At 43.7% G+C, this 17,621-nt stretch overlaps 1 protein-coding gene across 1 annotated transcript in view; it reads right to left on the bottom strand.

Annotated features, from left to right (window-relative positions):
- Positions 1 to 17,621, bottom strand: part of COL4A1 (collagen type IV alpha 1 chain) — a 182,046-nt gene that overhangs the window by 79,378 nt on the left and 85,047 nt on the right. Inside the window, exons 22-28 of the mRNA XM_035110373.2 lie at positions 15,509 to 15,604; positions 14,900 to 14,983; positions 13,733 to 13,803; positions 10,796 to 10,987; positions 8,930 to 9,098; positions 734 to 826; positions 331 to 435 (exon numbers count right to left, since the gene is read on the bottom strand). Of these exons, the coding sequence (XP_034966264.1) occupies positions 331 to 435; positions 734 to 826; positions 8,930 to 9,098; positions 10,796 to 10,987; positions 13,733 to 13,803; positions 14,900 to 14,983; positions 15,509 to 15,604 (810 nt within the window). The remainder of the gene's footprint in view (positions 1 to 330; positions 436 to 733; positions 827 to 8,929; positions 9,099 to 10,795; positions 10,988 to 13,732; positions 13,804 to 14,899; positions 14,984 to 15,508; positions 15,605 to 17,621) is intronic.

The following is a 17,621-nucleotide window of genomic DNA, read 5'->3' as shown; positions in this document are numbered from 1 at the left end:
CAGGCCATGGAGACTTGAATTTGTTTAAAGTACCTACGTGTTCCTTTACCACCTCTTTTCCTATCTCCGGCTACAGTTCCATCCCCACATCATTTATTCTGTTATTATTTGTTCCAGAACAACAGTTTTAGTCTTCTACCTTTCCCTACATAGCAGGATTTCCTAGATTTACACCACTCTCAAGAAGCAGAGGTGCTCTCCAGTTGTTAAACGGCCAACCATGTTTTACTACAAATAACATTTTACATTATTTAATTTTTATTTTATTATTTATAGGCTTCCTATCGGATTACGCCTTCTCTTACAACCACAAAATAAAGCATAACATACCTGGGAGCCCTGGTGAGCCAGGAAACCCTATTCCTGGTGGACCTGTCTGGCCTTTTTCACCAGGCAGGCCAGGCCTTCCTGGGATCCCTGGATCTCCCTTGTCACCTGTGCATTTAAAAACAAAATGACCCATGTTTAGTTCTAACCAGTGCTTTTTTGGGGGGGAGGGTACGCAGGGGTATGGATACCCCTGAACATTTTGTGAATCTTTGTACTTTTGTCCATTTACTATATTTATTTCCCCCAATTTGAGCTATAAAATTGTGATTTTCTTGAGTCAACATGAGAGTACCCCTAAACACATTTTAAGAAGAAAAAGTACTGGTTCTAACACAAACAAGAGAATTTGGGTGGAACGGGAGAGCTACAGAACAATTCCCCACATTAATATGAGATAAACTACCTTGGATGCCCTGAATTCCAGGGGGGCCAGGAATACCAGCTGCTCCTGGAGAACCAGGCAGAGAAATGACACGCCCAGCTTCACCTTTGGGTCCTTGTAATGCATGAAAAAGATACATGCTTGTTAATTTGCTATGTTATCACTCAGTTGCTTTTCATAATAAGTACCAGTAACTTTATCTCAAGAATATACTCTCCTACATTTAATGGATGAAAGAGGAAGAAGAGAAGAGTAACTCAGGTTGAAATCCTAAACATACATACCGGTACTAGGAAGTAAGCCCCACTAAACACAGCAAGACTTATTTCTGGACAAACATGAATAGGACACCCAGCTAAGAATAACATTTTACCATATTGTTACACTATTACTAGCACATAGTCATTTTGATTATTTTCCCAAATAAGCTTTCTGGCATTTTACGTTGGTTCTTTCCCCCCAAGAACACCAGCAAATAATGTTTTAAGTTGCTTCCCTATATATAAAGCTGAAAATATTATAACACCTACACATGAATAGAAGTTGTGAGAAATAGACTATTTTTTTTAACCTGTGCATTTTTGTTCTCTGCGGTGCTACCAAGGCTTTCCTTAACCTGGGGGTGGTCCCTCCCTCTGGAGGACACAAGATCACTTGCTCAAATTCTTCTCCAATGGGAGAGACCACCTTGTCTGGTTTGTGGCAGCTGCTATGAAGAAGTGGTTACACTCTGAGAGAAAAAATAATGTTTAAAATTTAAACTTAGTTATAAACATTGCTGGGAGGGGAAGTTTTAACTGTGTGAAGAGATAAATAATAGCTCGCTTCTGACCGAAACAAAGAACAGTCTTCAATGGCCAGATCAGAGGGCAGCTAGAGCAAGAAGTGGCACTGAGAGACTCTGCTCTACATGGCATACGTCAAGGGAAGTCCTCTAGGAGAATAAAAGTGTAAAGAGCCTATTAGCTGTGCAAAGGGGTAAGAACTAGAGAAATAATATAGCTACTTCTCTGAAGCAACAGTCTCAGTCTGAAAGCAATAACATCATTTAAAAAAAGCAAAATTCAAGTAAGAGTAACCTATTTTTATTTTTTCCAAGTCTTTTTTTGAATTAGATTTTTATTTAACTTTTTCATAATACAATAAAATAGAAGCAAAAAAAATACAAATAAGGATAAATAAAATACGGAGTCTTCTCTAAAAGTAATTCTTATCCCCACAGAAGAAAGTAAGTAGCTCCTCGCAGCTCTCACATGGGCTCTTTCCTTTCTCCTCCCAGCCTCTCAACTGGGAGACCAACATTTTCCTGTCTCTCACCCAGGGTCCTCCATCAATCATTTCCCACCCTCATGAGTCAGGGGCGTAGCAAGGGGGCATAGGGGGCGCTGTGCCCCGGGTTCCACTCTGGGGGGGGGTGACACTTGGCACCCCCTACGAGCGAGCAGCCAGCCGCCGCCCGGTAAAAAACCTCGCTCGGCGGCTGGCTGTTCGCTCACTTGCTCAGCGCACGCTTTGCTTCTTTAAGCAGGGGGCCCTTTCTTCTTGGTTCCTGCTGCTGGGCAGAGCCAGAAGCAAAGCCACGCCGGCCAAGCAGCTCAGTGTGCAAGCTGGCTGCAGTGTCGAGCAGTGTCTTTTTACCGGGAGGCTGGCGGCCTGGGACGGCACGCTGGGTGACAGGTTCGCTCCTGGGAATGGAGGACTGGTGGCCGGTGATTGATTCTCTGTCTCTTCGCAGCTCTCGCTGCTCCCTTTACCCTCTGCAGCTCCTGCCGGGAGATGGTTCACAGCTTTGTTTCCCCTGATATTGGCACTTTAAATAATCAAACCATTGGAACAAAATAAAAAGAATCCTTCCAGTAGCACCTTAAAGGCCAACCAAGTTTGTCATAGGTATGAGCTTTTGTGTGCATGCACACTTCGTCAGATACACTGAAACAGAAGTCACCAGACCCTTATATATAGTGAGAGGGTGGGGAGGGGTATTACTCAGAAGGGTGGTGGGAATGGGTGATAGACTGATAGGTGTGGAAACTCGTTGATGACTGTTAACGACTGCAATTGGTCTTACAGGGAAAAGCAAGGGGTGAGATGGCTAAAGACAGCTTTATCATGAGATAAGAATCCAATGTCTTTATTCAGACCAGGTCTCCCTATGGTCAACTTCTCCAGTCTATTTCTGAAATTCTTTTGTAATAAGACAGCTGCTTTGAGATCTTGTATAGAATGTCCTGGGAGATTGAAGTGTTCTCCTACTGGTTTCTCTGTCTTGTGATTCCTGATGTCAGAATTATGTCCATTTATCCTTTGGCGTAGGGTTTGGCCTGTTTGTCCAATATGGAGAGCTGAAGGGCACTGTTGGCATTTGACGGCATACACAATGTTAGAAGATGAGCAATTAAATATTCCTGAAATGGTATGTTGGATGTTGTTGGGGCCAGGAATGGTGTTGTCAGGGTGCATGTGGCAGCAAAGTTGGCATCTGGGTTTATTACAGGCTCTGGTACCAGTGTCCATGTTAAGTCTGGTGGTGGTATTATTGTGGGTGAGGAGGTGTTTAAGAGTGAGTGAGTGAGAAGAAAGATATTTCCCCTCTGCTTCTCTGCTGAGACTCTCACTATCGAGGAGAAAGGGCAGAAATGCGCTTGGATCGCTCTCTCTCGCTCTCCCTCCCCCTGCTCTCTCCATTTCTATGAAGGCTGCAGACCCTGAGTGCATTTACTTTGACGATTCAGGCTGCATTCCTTCAAAACTCCTTTACCAGGGAATAAGCCCCGCTTGATTTCAGTGGGCTTTGCTCCCGAATAGACACGACGAAGGAGGATTGCGGTCTGAATCCTGGATCATCTGCCCATCCTAATCGCTTCCGAAGCTGAGTGGGGGAGGAGGCTGTGTGTGCAAGCGGGAAAGTGAGAGTGCCGGAACGACACTTTCGTTCCCACTTTCATTGGGCGCTTTCCACAAACGTGGGTTTGGAATGCTGCTCCTGTGACATCCCGCGTGTTTGCTCTTCCCCAAAGTGGTGGGGTTAAACCACTGGTTAAGCGAGTCGAGCGGCTGAATGCCAGAGCAATAGCAAAGTAAAGATTCCCAACATCTAGAAATCTCCACACACACCCCCCCCGCAAGGGGGACTCTTTCCGCGGCTCAGCACCCCGCCCTCCTCTGCCCTCTCCGGTGCCTGTCCCCACGGTCGTGGGGGGTCTGGGTGGGGTGCGCACTCTGCTCGTGCTCAAGGGCAGTGCAGTCCAGCCTGTATGCCATAGTTTATCTGCTGTGTGTCTAAATCGGTGCATTTGTCTGTTCTGAGTGTCACAGGATGGGTTCTAGGATTGTTTATGGAGGTGTAATTCTAAAGTGTCTTCTGGCACCTTCTCCCTATCCTCTTTCAACACACTGCATAATTTTGTGCATTTTATCGTGTCTTCCTCCCTCATCTATTTTTCAAATTTGAAGAGCCCCAAAAGTTGTAGGGGAGTTGTTCTAACCCCTAGTCACTATGGTTGCCTTTTTCTGCACCCTTTTCTAGCTATGAAATATATTTTTTGAAATGTGTGAATCAGAATTGTATATAATATTCCAAACGTGGTTGCACCATAAACTTGTATAAAGGCAGTACAATATTGGCAGTTTTATTTTGATCTCTAATACAGAATCCACCTCTTTCGCAACTGTTACACACCAGCTCAACATTTTAACTGAGCTCCCCACCACAACCTCAGTACCCTTTTTCTGGTCAGTCATCACTAGCTCACCATTGGTGTGTATAATTTTTGTGGGTTTTAATTTTTTGCCTTACTATGCATCAGTTTACACTTAAACGGAACTGCATTTGACATTGCCCTGTTTGGAGAAAGACCTCTTTGTGATCCCTTTTTCTTTTTACCACCCTGAATAATTTGAGTCCAGGTCATTATGAAAAAGCACAAAATGGATCCTTGAGGGAGCCTCACTTCTTACATACATCTGTTGTGAGAACTATCCATTTACGTAGTCTACTTGCTGCTTCCTTTTTTTTTTAACCATTCAGTGATCTATCAGATTATATGTCCTATTATCACCTCTAAGTTTAATCAGGAGCCTTTGGTAACGAAGCTTTTGAATGGCAGATTTAAAAAAAACACATTTGGAATATAAAATAATCCATGTTTTGTTGGAATATGTTGCATTGTCTGATAATTGGATTAAATTTTATATAAAAGCTACACCATAAATATAGCCTTCTGCCCAACATCCTCAGTTAAGTAAGACAGGTGCTTACAGAAAGATGGAATCAATATGAGCTTCATATTATAGAATTTGATCAGGATTACAGTTACATATGTGAAGCACATGGAAAAATCAATAAGTAGATAAATAGGTACCGCTCCGGTGGGAAGGTAAACAGCGTTTCCGTGCGCTCCTCTGGTTTCGCCAGAAGCAGCTTAGTCATGCTGGCCACATGACACGGAAGCTGTACGCCAGCTCCCTCAGCCAATAAAGCGAGATGAGCGCCACAACCCCAGAGTCATCTGCGAATGGACCTAATCGTCAGGGGTCCCTTTACCTTTAAACATTATTTGGGGATTTAATTTTGGCTCTTCGCTATGTATCACTTGAACAAATAGGCCTGTGGTAGCAGAGGGATTTGAGCTTAAAATTTTATTTCATATAAAGTTATATAATACTGTGTGGACTTCACCCATTCTGTCTTTCCAGATTATATTTATAATTGCTATTTCTCAACAGATGCACCGTAATTTTATGCTTAGAAAGTGCTTTAGGGTAGTTTTTGTCAGGGTTGAGAAAACATCAGAGTAAATCTTAATGCTTTCATAAAGAACAGCCTTCGTACTAGACTAGAGGGAGAGGGATGGAGGAGGAGCCAGGCTGCAAGCTTATGCACACTTGCAAATCACACACCCTTTTGCCCACGCAGACAAAACAGCTCTGGCCTTTTAATTCGACATGATCAGCAGCAGAAAAATACAGTGCAACATTTTCTGTACAAAGAGCTTTTAACGGTATCGTATTTTTCCTTCTTTTAATAATTTCAATTGGGGGGGTTGACAAAAAAATATATTAAACCACAGAGCCTAGGGCTTGCCGAGCAGAAGGTCGGCGGTTCGAATCCCCACGATGGGGTGAGCTCCTGTTGCTTGGTCCCAGCTCCTGCCAACCTAGCAGTTTGAAAGCACGTCAAAGTGTCTCAGAATCATTCATTTCTATTTCCCAAGCAAAGTCCAATTGGTAAATGTCAATCACATTTTTTCTTTTCACTTTATCTCCATTAATTCCTGCCACCATTACCATACTCAGTGATAATAAATTCTCCCATCCATGTCCATTTAAAAATCTCTCCACTGTGGTCACATATTGGGCTAATATTCCATATTTTTTATTATTGTACATCCTTCAGTTCATGCCCAGTTTTGTATGCTCAAATTCCATTTCTTCTTGTATTTCCATTTCCTGTTGTATTTATGATAATATCCTGATCTCCTCTTCTAGGACCTTCCATTTTCATTTTTTCCAATCTTTTCCCCATAAATTTAGTACCATCATTCTCTGAATTTGCTCCAAATCGTATGCAAAATAAATTCTTTCTGCTAGAACTGAAAGACTGATGTTTTCCCAAAGTTTTTTTTTATCTCAACTCCATCAATGTAATATCCAGATAATTCTCCTTTCATCATTTGTGATATTATCTCCTCCTCCTCCAAATCCTTGTATGGAAGGCATTTCCATTTCAGTATCTGTTTTCTTGAATTAAGCTATTCCATGCCAATTGTTAAGTAGTCCAGTTGGCAGAACATGAGCCTCTTAATCTCAGGATTTTTGGTTCAAGCCCCACATTGGGCAAGATTCCTGCATTGCAGGGAGTTGCATTAGATGACCCTTGTGGTCCCTTCCAAGTCTACAATTCCATGATTCTGTGATCATCCAGTCCTTCCAGCTTTTCATTGATTTGGTCTGAAGCCTCTAGGTAGCCTCCATTTCCATTTTCCATTTCATATATCTGTGATTCATTTTCTTTCCCCCTTTCAACAACTCTTTTTTGAGAATGCAGGACCTCACTTCTCCTTGCCTGTTCACATACTGGTACCTTGTACACTGTTTTGTGGTTTCAGAAGGACTCCATGGGATGGTACCTTATACTGAGTCAGACTATTCGTCCATCTAGCTCAGAATAGTCTACACTGATTGGCAGAGGCTCCCCAGGATTTTAGGCAGGGTTTTATTCCAGCCCTCCCTGCAGATGCCAGGCATTGAAAGTAGTCATAGAAGGCTACAATTCATCACCATGGGAGTTGTCTTGTAGTGTCCCACAGGGGTCCAGGTTGTTCCACATGCTATTTAACATATATACAAAGCCACTGAAAATATTCACCAGGAGATCTGAAGTGCCATCAATATGCAGATGACACGCAGATAGAAATGACTGTCCATGGAGACAATTTGGAAACTTCAATTGGTTCAAAATGCACCAGTCAGGTGCCATTTAGATCTAACATAACCCAAACAGCTTCACTGGTTTTCAGTTTCTTTCCAGGCCCAATTCAAGATGTTTATGTTGGGGTTTAAAGCCCTAAATGACTTAGGCCCCAAACACTTGGAAGACCACCCCCTTCACTTCAGCCACCCTCAAGTGGTAAGGAAAGCAGAAGAGCCCTCTTCTTAGCTCCTCCAACCTCAGAAGCTTGAGGGCTGGTTGCTTAGGAGAGACTCTAAGTTGTGCAGCTCTCTCCCCAGAGATACACCTGTCACCTTCATTATACAGCTTTCTGCCAATGCTCTTTACCCTGGCATCTGACACCTGAGATATATATTTTAAGGACACCTTGTTTTTCTGATTGTAAGTGGCTTTAAACTGTTTTTAACATTGTGTCTTAATTGTTGCAATCTGTCCCAAGAAGCAAGGATGAAGTGGGTATAAAATAAATAATACAGTGATACCTCGCAAGACCAAATTAATTCGTTCCACGAGTTGTTTTGTGTTGCGATAATTTTGTCTTTCCAAATTTAATCAATGTGTTCCTATGGGGAAAACAAAGTGCAAAAAAAGGCGCCGACTCACCCGCCATGGCCGTTCTGGAAGTTTTTAAGGCTCTGGGGAGGGGGAAGCAGGAGGAGGGCCAGAGAGAGGCTCCCTCCCTCCTTCCCCAACAGCCGGACCCTCGCACCCAGACAGACAGCCCATTCGCGCGCAGGCAGGCTAAAGGTGAGTGAGGGGGGATCTGGCTGCTGTGGAAGCCGGGCGATAGCGGGCGGCGGAAGCACGAGGCGGCCAGGCTCTGGGCGATGGCGGTGGCGGAAGCGCAAGGCGGCAGGACTTTCGTCTTGCAAAGTTTTCTATGGCATGGCCATAGAAAACGTCGTCTTCCGAGTCTGCCAAAAAAATTCATCGTCTTGCGATTTTTCCATGCCACGAGGCTTTCTTCTAGCGAGGTACCACTGTAGTTGTACAGGAAACTATCAGACACTCTTACTCTTAAATGTAAAAATCAAAAGGTAGCACTTTTAGAATTGGTTGTGAAATAATGGAAAAACCTCAGCCCTTGCTTTCCCCCCCCAGGACTAATTGCAGTCATCAGCAGTCATTAACAGCCATCTACAGGTTTACCACTCCCATCAGCCCATCACCCATTCCCACCCACCCCCACCACCCTCTGTATATATATAAGGGTCTGACACTTCTGTTTCAAGTGTATCTGAAGAAGTGTGCATGCACACGAAAGCTCATACCAAAATAAAAACTTAGTTGGTCTTTAAGGTGCTACTGAAGGAATTTTTTTATTTTGCTTCGACTCAGACCAACACGGCTACCTACCTGTAACTGGAAAAATTGTGTTAGAATGATTTAAGATGATAAAGGAAAATTGCCTAATTTAGATTTAATAAATGGACCCAATGTGGGGGGAATCGAGGAAGTCCACAATGTCAAGTTAATGTAAGGATTGATATGTTTTTTTCTTTCTTTTTCTTTTTTTCATTATGTTTTATGTTTTATTTTTGCTTTTTTGTGTTTAGTTTTTGTGTTGAAATGTTTGAAAATCAATAAATATTATTTGGGGGGGAAAGAGATGGTTGGACAATGTTCTAAGCTACGAACATGAGTTTGACCAAACTGTGGGAGGCAGTGGAAGACAGGAGTGCCTGGCGTGCTCTGGTCCATGGGGTCACGAAGAGTCGGACACGACTAAACGACTAAACAGCAACAACAACCATCAGTTTTGTTACCTGGAAATCCTGGTGTGCCGGGAATCCCTGAAAGACCTTTGTCCCCTTTATCACCAGGTGGCCCAGACGGCCCAATCCCTGGGGAACCAGGAAAACCTCTGTCTCCACGGGGTCCTGGAAAACCACTTATTCCTGGGAGGCCACGCTCTCCTTTTAACCCAATTGTTCCCTGGTTTTAAGAAAACAAGAAAACAATAACCTCTTTGCCTTACACATCAAAGGGTAAGATTTTATTTTATGATATTGCATTAGTTTAACCAAGGTAGCTGGATTAACCATTACTATAAACAAGCTCCAGCCACACTGGATTATGAATAAATGTTTTCCAATGTGCATAAATTCTGTTCCTGAAAGGGGATCATTTAAAATTACTTGCTGCTCAGAATATAGTTGCCCCTCATTACAAGACAAAAGCAACTAGGTTTCCAGTAGGGATGTGGCTGAGACCCATTTTGTTATGCTTGGAAAAGAGTGAGGTTGAAAGGGTGGGATGGATTTAGATTGCCTTGGAAACAAGCTAAGGTATCCACAGACTTTTTAGGAAGAAAGTAACAGCTTGTTTTCAAGATGATGCAACATAATCCAAAGTGCAGGTTGAGAGCTCAGCCACCACCAGTCTACAGATGTGGGTATATTTAGAATATTTGTAGCTATTCTTCATTTAAAAGGGATCATATGTAGGATGTAAAGCCAACACTGTGCCCTCCAGATGTTGTTGGACTACAACATTCATCATCGCTGCCACTGTCCTGTTGGCTGGAGCTGATGGGAAGTTCAACCATATCTATGGAGCCCTATGTTGGCTACCCCTGATGTACAGCCCCATTTACAGGTGTCAGGGACTGCTTGGATGAGGAAGAGTGGTGGAAGCTTCCCACTCAAGAGACCCCCAGAGGAGGGCACAAGTTGGGAGGTACTAGAAGCAGGAAGCTTGAGGGATCATGAAGAGGCAGAAGCAGGCAAATGGCCCAGAACAGGGCAGAATGATGAGGCTTCCAGTTTGGATGCAGGTTGCAACAGAGACAACAGAGGGGAGCCAGGTCCTACATCTCTCCATCCTGACAGCTCCTCTGCTGACAGCTCTCCGGCCCCACTTACCCCTAGGATGTTACATGTTGCCGAGCAACGAGCCAGACAGGCATAGAGAGAGGCTCCTGGGGCTCGCTGTAGAGGAAAATTACAGGGAAAGAGCCCTAACTCAGAAGGCTCGAGAGCGAAGGAGGGGCTGCATGCCGGTTCGAGCAACTTCTTAATTAGGGGAGTTTGTGTTTATGAGCCTCCTTGTATTTTTCCTTTCCTTAACACAGAAACTAACTGCCAGGTAGCCCTGCGTCTCCCTCTCTGACCTGCTCTTCCTGTCAGCCCTTGGACAACCAACCGGTTATGCAGTTTGCCATAAACTCATCAAACCTACATCTTTTGTGGTAATGAGTGACAAAGGTTTGGCTGTCACAGAATGTCGCAGACTGGGTGAAAGTGTGACATCAGGGCCATTGCACAATAGATACATGTAGTAATAAAATAAGAAGAACAAAGTGTCAGACCCATTCTTGAAAATATCAACATGGGAAAAAAGTAAACTCAGGTTAACATTGATGTTTAAACACAGTAAGTGCACCAAAAACGTTGAGAGCTGCCTAGTCTACTTCCAAGCAGGTATTGTTGCAGGTATTCTGCATTGCATGCAGAAATATTGTAATGGGATTTATCTGCAAGAGCGTTCCAGTGAATGAGAACTGTAACATGGAGTGTTGCTATCAGATGTGTGTAAGAAAGATAGGGTGAATGTGCAGACCTCTTGTGACAGTAATACCCTACAGTTAATATAGTAGACAGTAGAATGGACAAACACAGACATACACCTACCGATGCACCTTTAAGACCTGGGGCACCTGGCAGGCCATCCCGCCCTGGGCTTCCTTCTCTTCCAGGAACACCTGGAGGTCCAGGGTATCCTGGATCTCCTTTATCACCTTTTAAATCGGAGTCAAAAAAAACATCTCCAGGTTCCCCTTTTGCTCCTGGGCTTCCTGCCAGTCCAGGTACACCTGGAGGTCCCTGAAATAACATTATAGCATCATTAAATACCTAATAAAATATACAGTACTTTAATAAATCAGGGAAAAAAACCTAAACCACCCCAGGTTTTAGTGCAAGATATTCAGGTGACAAATAATGAAATGCCTAGATTGCTCATATTCTGTTTTTCTGTGTGCATTGCTATGAAATAGACCTTTAAATTTCTGGAGAACCATGAGAATCCTGAGTTCCGGCAGGAATTGGAAAGGACGTCCCCTGGATGCCTCTCCACTCGATGATCCTGGATACTCCTCCCCCTCCCTCTCTTGGTTCTCTGATGCTGCCAGAGCCCTGGCCCTCCGTCTTTCTGAGCCGTTCCCTCTCTTCCCCCTCCTCACTGCTGTCCACCTCATTGCTGGAGCTGCATCGTAAGGGATACGGAAGGGTCGTTCCCTGTACGACCCTTCCGTTACAGCAACTTTCCCCGAGTGTAAAAATACAACAACCACAGATTAAAGAAAAATCTGTTGCCCTTTCATAACATTCACAATCAGCTGCCAGAAGCAAATGTAACAGCCAGCCATTTAAATAAGGTCCAAAGTAGGCCTAAAAAACATTTTGCTAAATATCCTTTCTGTAATTTCCATCACAATTATTTAAGCATGAATACCATAACTGAAAAGACATGCACATGAAAGTAAAAAATACTGTTCTCCTAAGACATGATGTGACAAGAGAGACTGTTCTTACTTACTATGAGTGGGATTTATTATACCCAAGGACACGGCCATCAGAGAAGAATGGGAAAACAGCTCCACCATGTGGCTAATGGGCAAAATTATAAGCTAAAGTAAAAAAAATTAGTCAACTCCTCCCTGTTTGATCTGGATCTAGTCATTTTTTTTAATGACAAGACAGAAGCAAGAGAGCTTATACTACAACTGACATGAATGAGCATAATTAGGAAAAAACCATGAATGCCTCTTTGAGGACTCCTGGAAAGAGGACTCAGAGACTGGAGACACAGAGTGAAGAGAATAGATAGGTCTGCAAAGCAACAGCAAGTAGGTCTGGGTGGGGTTTGATGGCAGTATCCATGGGTGTAAGAAATCCTGTTCAAGGTAAGCCAGAATGATCTCTTCTCTTTATCCCTGTAGAACTGTGATCGGAGAATGGGACACCCCAGAGCCGACTGACCCCTGATTACTGCTGTGCTGCTGCTGCTGAGGTGCTTAGAATGGGCTGGAGCACTGGCCAGCCAAAGGTTGCCTCTGCAGAGGCATTGCAATCTATCTTGAAATGCTTGATAAAGGCCGATGAACCAGAACAGGTGGAACAGGTCACCATTCAGCAAATCTCAGAAGGGGGAGCATTCAAGGAAAATGCAGCGGAAATCGCTGCCGAGTGAGCTAGGATCTGGGGGGGGGGGGCAGCATGAGTTTGTGGAAGACATGGGTAAGGGACATGCTGCCCTTCAGCCAGCAGGCTAGCTTTGCAGTGGACACTCTCTTTTCTAGAGGTGGTGGGCGGAAGGAGATGAAACGGGAACTAGTGAAGGCCTTTGGCCTGTTGATGCAGACTTTTAGAGGGCCTCAGGCATCTAGTGAGTGCCATGATTTTTCTGATGGTTGACTAGGTTGGGTCAGAAAGATGGAAAGATCATATCCTGTTGGCAATTGAAGGAAGACAGAACCTTTGGTTTGAAGGATAGGGTGATGCCCCAGACTACCTGGTTGCAATGAAAGGTGCAATAGTTGTGGTGCACCAATACAGTGTTTAGCTCTGAGGTGCAGAGTACTATGGTGATGGCCACCAGTGATAGCATTTTGAAGAATATAATGTGAAGTGGAATCAACTTAAGTCAGGGGTCAGCAAACCTTTTCCAGCAGGGGGCCAGTCCACTGTCCCTCAGACCTTGTGGGGGGGGGGAACTATATTTTGAAAAAAAATCTGAATGAATTCCTATGCCCCACAAATAACCCAGAGATGCATTTTAAATCAAAGGACACATTCTACTCATGTAAAAACATGCTGGTTACCGGACCGTCCGCGGGCCGGATTTAGAAGGCGATTGCGCCACATCCGGCCCCCGGGCCTTAGTTTGGGGAGCCCTGACTTAAGTGGTTCAAGTGGAAGGCTCTCAATTGCTGACAGGGTGGTGTATAGGTCTGAGGACAGAAATTAATGCTGAACCAGAGGTGAGAGCAGAGTTGCCCCTCTGAGGATGCACTTCAGGAAAGGGTGAGATGAGTTGACTTCCAGGAAAGAAGATGGAGGACTAGACATTTTCTGTCAACAGCTCAGAGATAATTATGTGGTGATTCTTTTCTCTTTTTTATCTTCCTTTATATTAGTTTGTTTTTTATTGCTCTGTATCATGCTCTGGTCCATGGGGTCACGAAGAGTCGGACACGACTAAATGACTAAATGACTAAACAACAACAAAATCATGAAAAAGTTTCAATAATTTTTTTATGGGGGGAAAAGGACTATGAGATTTTGGGTAACAGCCTAGAGAGGGTGTATGCCTGCCTTCAAAAAGTGTTCAGTCTGAGGACAAGCCATTCTGGAGAAATGGAGATGGGAGACTATCATTTGCTGTTTACCCAATGACAGTTCCATGGGGATAAGAGAATAGGAATTATATACCAAATAATAAAATACATTTCCTTAGCTCATTTACTGAGATGATGTACCTTGAAACCAATTACAGTTATAAAGCCATGATCTTATATTATATGCTGCTGAAGAAATGGCTGAGAAATATTTGGATCATTGACTTACTGTCATTCCTGAAATACCCTCAAATCCAGAAAGGCCCCTGTCACCTTTAGCACCCTTTGGTCCTGCAACACCTTGCAAAGAACAGGAAAAGATAAATGTAACTTACAAGTATGAGAGGTTCTGCTAATAAATATTTTTCATGCCATTTGCTCTTTTATAATTTGATATTCTAAGAAAATTCATTTAAATATATAAAATATTTCCAGAAATAGAGAAAGCCCTGTCTATTACAGTGGTTTCCAACCCGTGTGCCGTGGCATCCTAGGGTGCCTTGGATGATAGATAGCCAGGGGTGCCATGGGCAACCCTGCCCTCTGGCCCTCTTTCCTTCCTTCCTTCCTTCCTTCCTTCCTTCCTTCCTTCCTTCCTTCCTTCCTTCCTTCCCTCCCTCCCTCCTCGGATGTCCTCTTGCTTCTCTGTCTCCCAACAGCTTGCACAGCTGTTTGTTGAAGCAGCCCTGGCTACAAGCTCCCCAGGCAAATGTTGCCTCTGGGGCTGGTCAGGGGGTGCTTCCCAGCCCCCTGTGGGGCAGTGTGAGGAGGCACCTCTCTTTGGGGTGGGGTGGGGCAGCTCAGAGAAACAGCTTGTGCACATGCGCAAGCGTCAATTCCAGCGCACTTCCGGGTTGGAGGAGGCCCATGCACAGGCGCACAAGCTATTTCCATTTTTCCGGCGACCCGGAAGTGCGGCGAAAATCATGTGTGCGCGTGCGTATGGACGCATGCTCCTGTGCATTCCGGCCCGCAACACAATCGGCACTAGCGGCACTGGCCTGCAGCGAGATAAGTTTGGGGACCCCTGTAATAGGAGGTCCCTGTAATAGGAGGGCATTCTCAATCCTTCAGGAAACACTCTTCTAATCTGAAGAAAGAAGAGCTGAATTGTACTTTGCTGAACTTTTGATGGCTCTGTTGAGGAGGTGCTTCCAGATCAGACAGGAAAGATCAAGGATTTCCTCCAGAAGCAGAGAAGGGGGGTGGCAAATGAGGGGGACCATCAGAATACTGAAGCAATTTTTTCATCAGCCATTGTGTTACAGTAGATATCAACATCTTTGAAGCTTGCTGCCTGCACCATTTTGTATATGAAGCAATGTGATTGATGGAATAAGAGGAAGGCGATGCAAATCCTGGAGGAGTTTAGCACAGTGCTTATTTTGTACTTTACCTGGTTCTCCTGGAAACCCCTGGGGGCCTGGCTCACCAGCTAGGCTGGGTACATCACAGGTCAAACAGCCATCACCTTTTACCCCTATATTAAAAATACAGAGATATTTATCAGAAGGTTATGCTTAAGACCTTTGCAAACCAAACAGTAATTCCCACAGAAAATAACCCTAATGTTTTCACTCAAGAAATATGACATTTTTACATATTATCTCAGCTTTTACTTGACTGTATCACACTGTTGAATCATGTTAAGATTGTGGATAGTAATTAAAGAATATCCCAAAGGTTACTGTGACAACAAAAGCTTCCTGGTTGACTGACCGAACCCAGAGTGCCTTGAAAAAGGAGCATGTTGGCAGGGAATGTCATGCTTGAAGGATGGCTGCAGTGTTGGGAGTGAAGTGCAGAATGGACCTTGTGGGATATCTGCTGATACGGCTCCATTATGTCTTTGCTGCCCCCTGAACTGCCTGAAGGTGCCCATGCCATGCTGGTATAAGTAGCCCCCTGGAATAGCAGGTTCATAGAATTGGTTGTCTAGAAGAAGCTCTATTTCATTTACCCGGAAGGTTCTAAATCTATGTATGTCCAAGGTCAGCGTTGGTACCTTTTTCTCCCCTTTCTCCCAAGAAGCCATGCTGGCCAGGAGGCCCAGGAGGGCCTGGATCACCAGGCTGCCCAGGTTGGCACTCCAGAATTCCATCTGCAGTTTGAATGGGGAGAAAAGACACAGAATTGTTTCTATATGGCAAATCCTATTTCTAAGAAATATATGTCAGTGACATGGATCACTCTTACTTGAGTGAAATGGTAAATCACAGGTGCTGCTTGGACCAGTTCTCACAACTGGGGTAGCTGGGAAAAGAGCTACTGTAGTTGTAGAAACTGCTGCTGGTTCTCTCTGCGACCAGATCCTTCACATGGGACATTTCTCCATGAAACCAGAGCATTAACATGACTCAGTATGGACCTGGACTGCCTGCATGGCCTTAAGGCACCCACTGAAGTAAATTCCTCTAAAACATGTATTTATAATAAAAAGTAAACTAAAATGAAACAATTATAAATAAAATAATAAATGAATAAAAATAATATGTAAACCAGAGCTGTTCCATACACATTAGCATGCAAAAACCTGAATTGAGATGCCACAAAATCCTATAGATTTTATCTGCTTGCTAAATTTGCTCGGGAGGCCGAATTGGCTTGAAAATAGCCCACAGCATATTTAAGTCAAAATAATGCTAATAGTCTCAGTTCTAAGATTCTTTTCCAAATTCAGGGGTTTTTTTGCACCAAAAGTTCATTTACTTCCCATATCTGGCAAACAGTATACACAATTCCCTTTACAGTAGGACAATTTGTATGTGTTTGTGTGAATATATCAATTTCTGCAAACATACAGTTCAATATTTTGTGCAGCAGCAAAGGAAAAAGTTGAACTGATTGTACATTTCTGTTCTCAGGAGCTTGGGGTGGGGTGGGATATACCTCCTCTTAGGTTTCTGTCAGAATGACACTAAGGAGCCCAGCACCTGACAGCAAACCACATATAGCCCTATCAAGCGAACTTGTATATAAAAACCAAAGGCCACACATTGAAGACAGAGAAACACTGTCCTGAGAATATCTTAGTAGTTGAATGCTGATAAATCCAGAGGCTACAGGCTCTGATTGTGAAGATCGTCTGCCTCTCTTTCATATATGGGTGGGGAAATTCTCCACCAGGGAACCTCTTGAGAAAGGACATTTACAGTACGCTTCAATTATTAATTTCTCCAGTGATTGGGGTGGGAGGTGTCTTTAGAAAAGCAATTCAATAGTCTCATCTGTGGGACACAATATTTTGGAAGAGACATTGACCAAAGGCTTTGCCAGAGAAGGCAAGTGTGTGGCTGTAATAGTGAAGGTTTGGACAAGTTTTCATATCACCGCCTGTAAACTAAAAGGTAAGTTCTATAAACTGCAAAAGAAGCAGAACTCGAGGAATTAATTGTGATACCTGAAGGGACAACTTATTCTGCAGCTGCTTCAGGAGACTGTTTCAGCCAGCAGAACCCCTTCATAGCCTCCTAGACTAGAGGCCTATAGTTGTTGCTTGCTCTCTGCTTGGAGCCTCAAGCTCTTATGGAACAGGATGCTCTGCTTCAGAAGAAGAGGCTATGCAGTAGTTAGGAGGTGAATCTGAAACCTGTATGTCAGACTAAATTCTGACATATGGAGAGGATTAAAAGGGCCTTGGGAAGCTGATCTAAGACCCTCCCCCTCAGACTGCTCTGGGCCTCTTCCTTCTGAACACATCCCATCAGGACACATCCCAGAAGATCGAGAAGAGACGCCATAGAGCTCAGTCAGGAAGCAAATATGAAGACACTTACTTGTGAAACTACTTAACCAAGCCAAAGTCAAGATTTTGAAACAGGAAACAGAAATTTCTTCTAGAATGAGGCACCACATCTGAAAACAAATTCATTTAACCAATTCTAAAAAACCCAGAATTTTCTTTTTAACCATTATTATGACCACAGGCTTAACATTTCTTACTATCTAGATTCTTTTGCACTTTAAAAGGACTGTATACTTTGAGCTATGGTTTTCCCAGTAGTGATGTATGGAAGTGAGAGCTGGACCATAAAGAAGGCTGATCGCCAAAGAATTGATGCTTTTGAATTATGGTGCTGGAGGAGACTCTTGAGAGTCCCATGGACTGCAAGAAAATC

This window comes from Zootoca vivipara, chromosome 3 (assembly GCF_963506605.1).
Source record: "Zootoca vivipara chromosome 3, rZooViv1.1, whole genome shotgun sequence".
Lineage (NCBI taxonomy): Eukaryota > Metazoa > Chordata > Lepidosauria > Squamata > Lacertidae > Zootoca > Zootoca vivipara.
The sequence above is the reverse complement of the archived record's forward strand: the minus strand, read 5'-3'. Positions and strand labels throughout refer to the sequence as shown.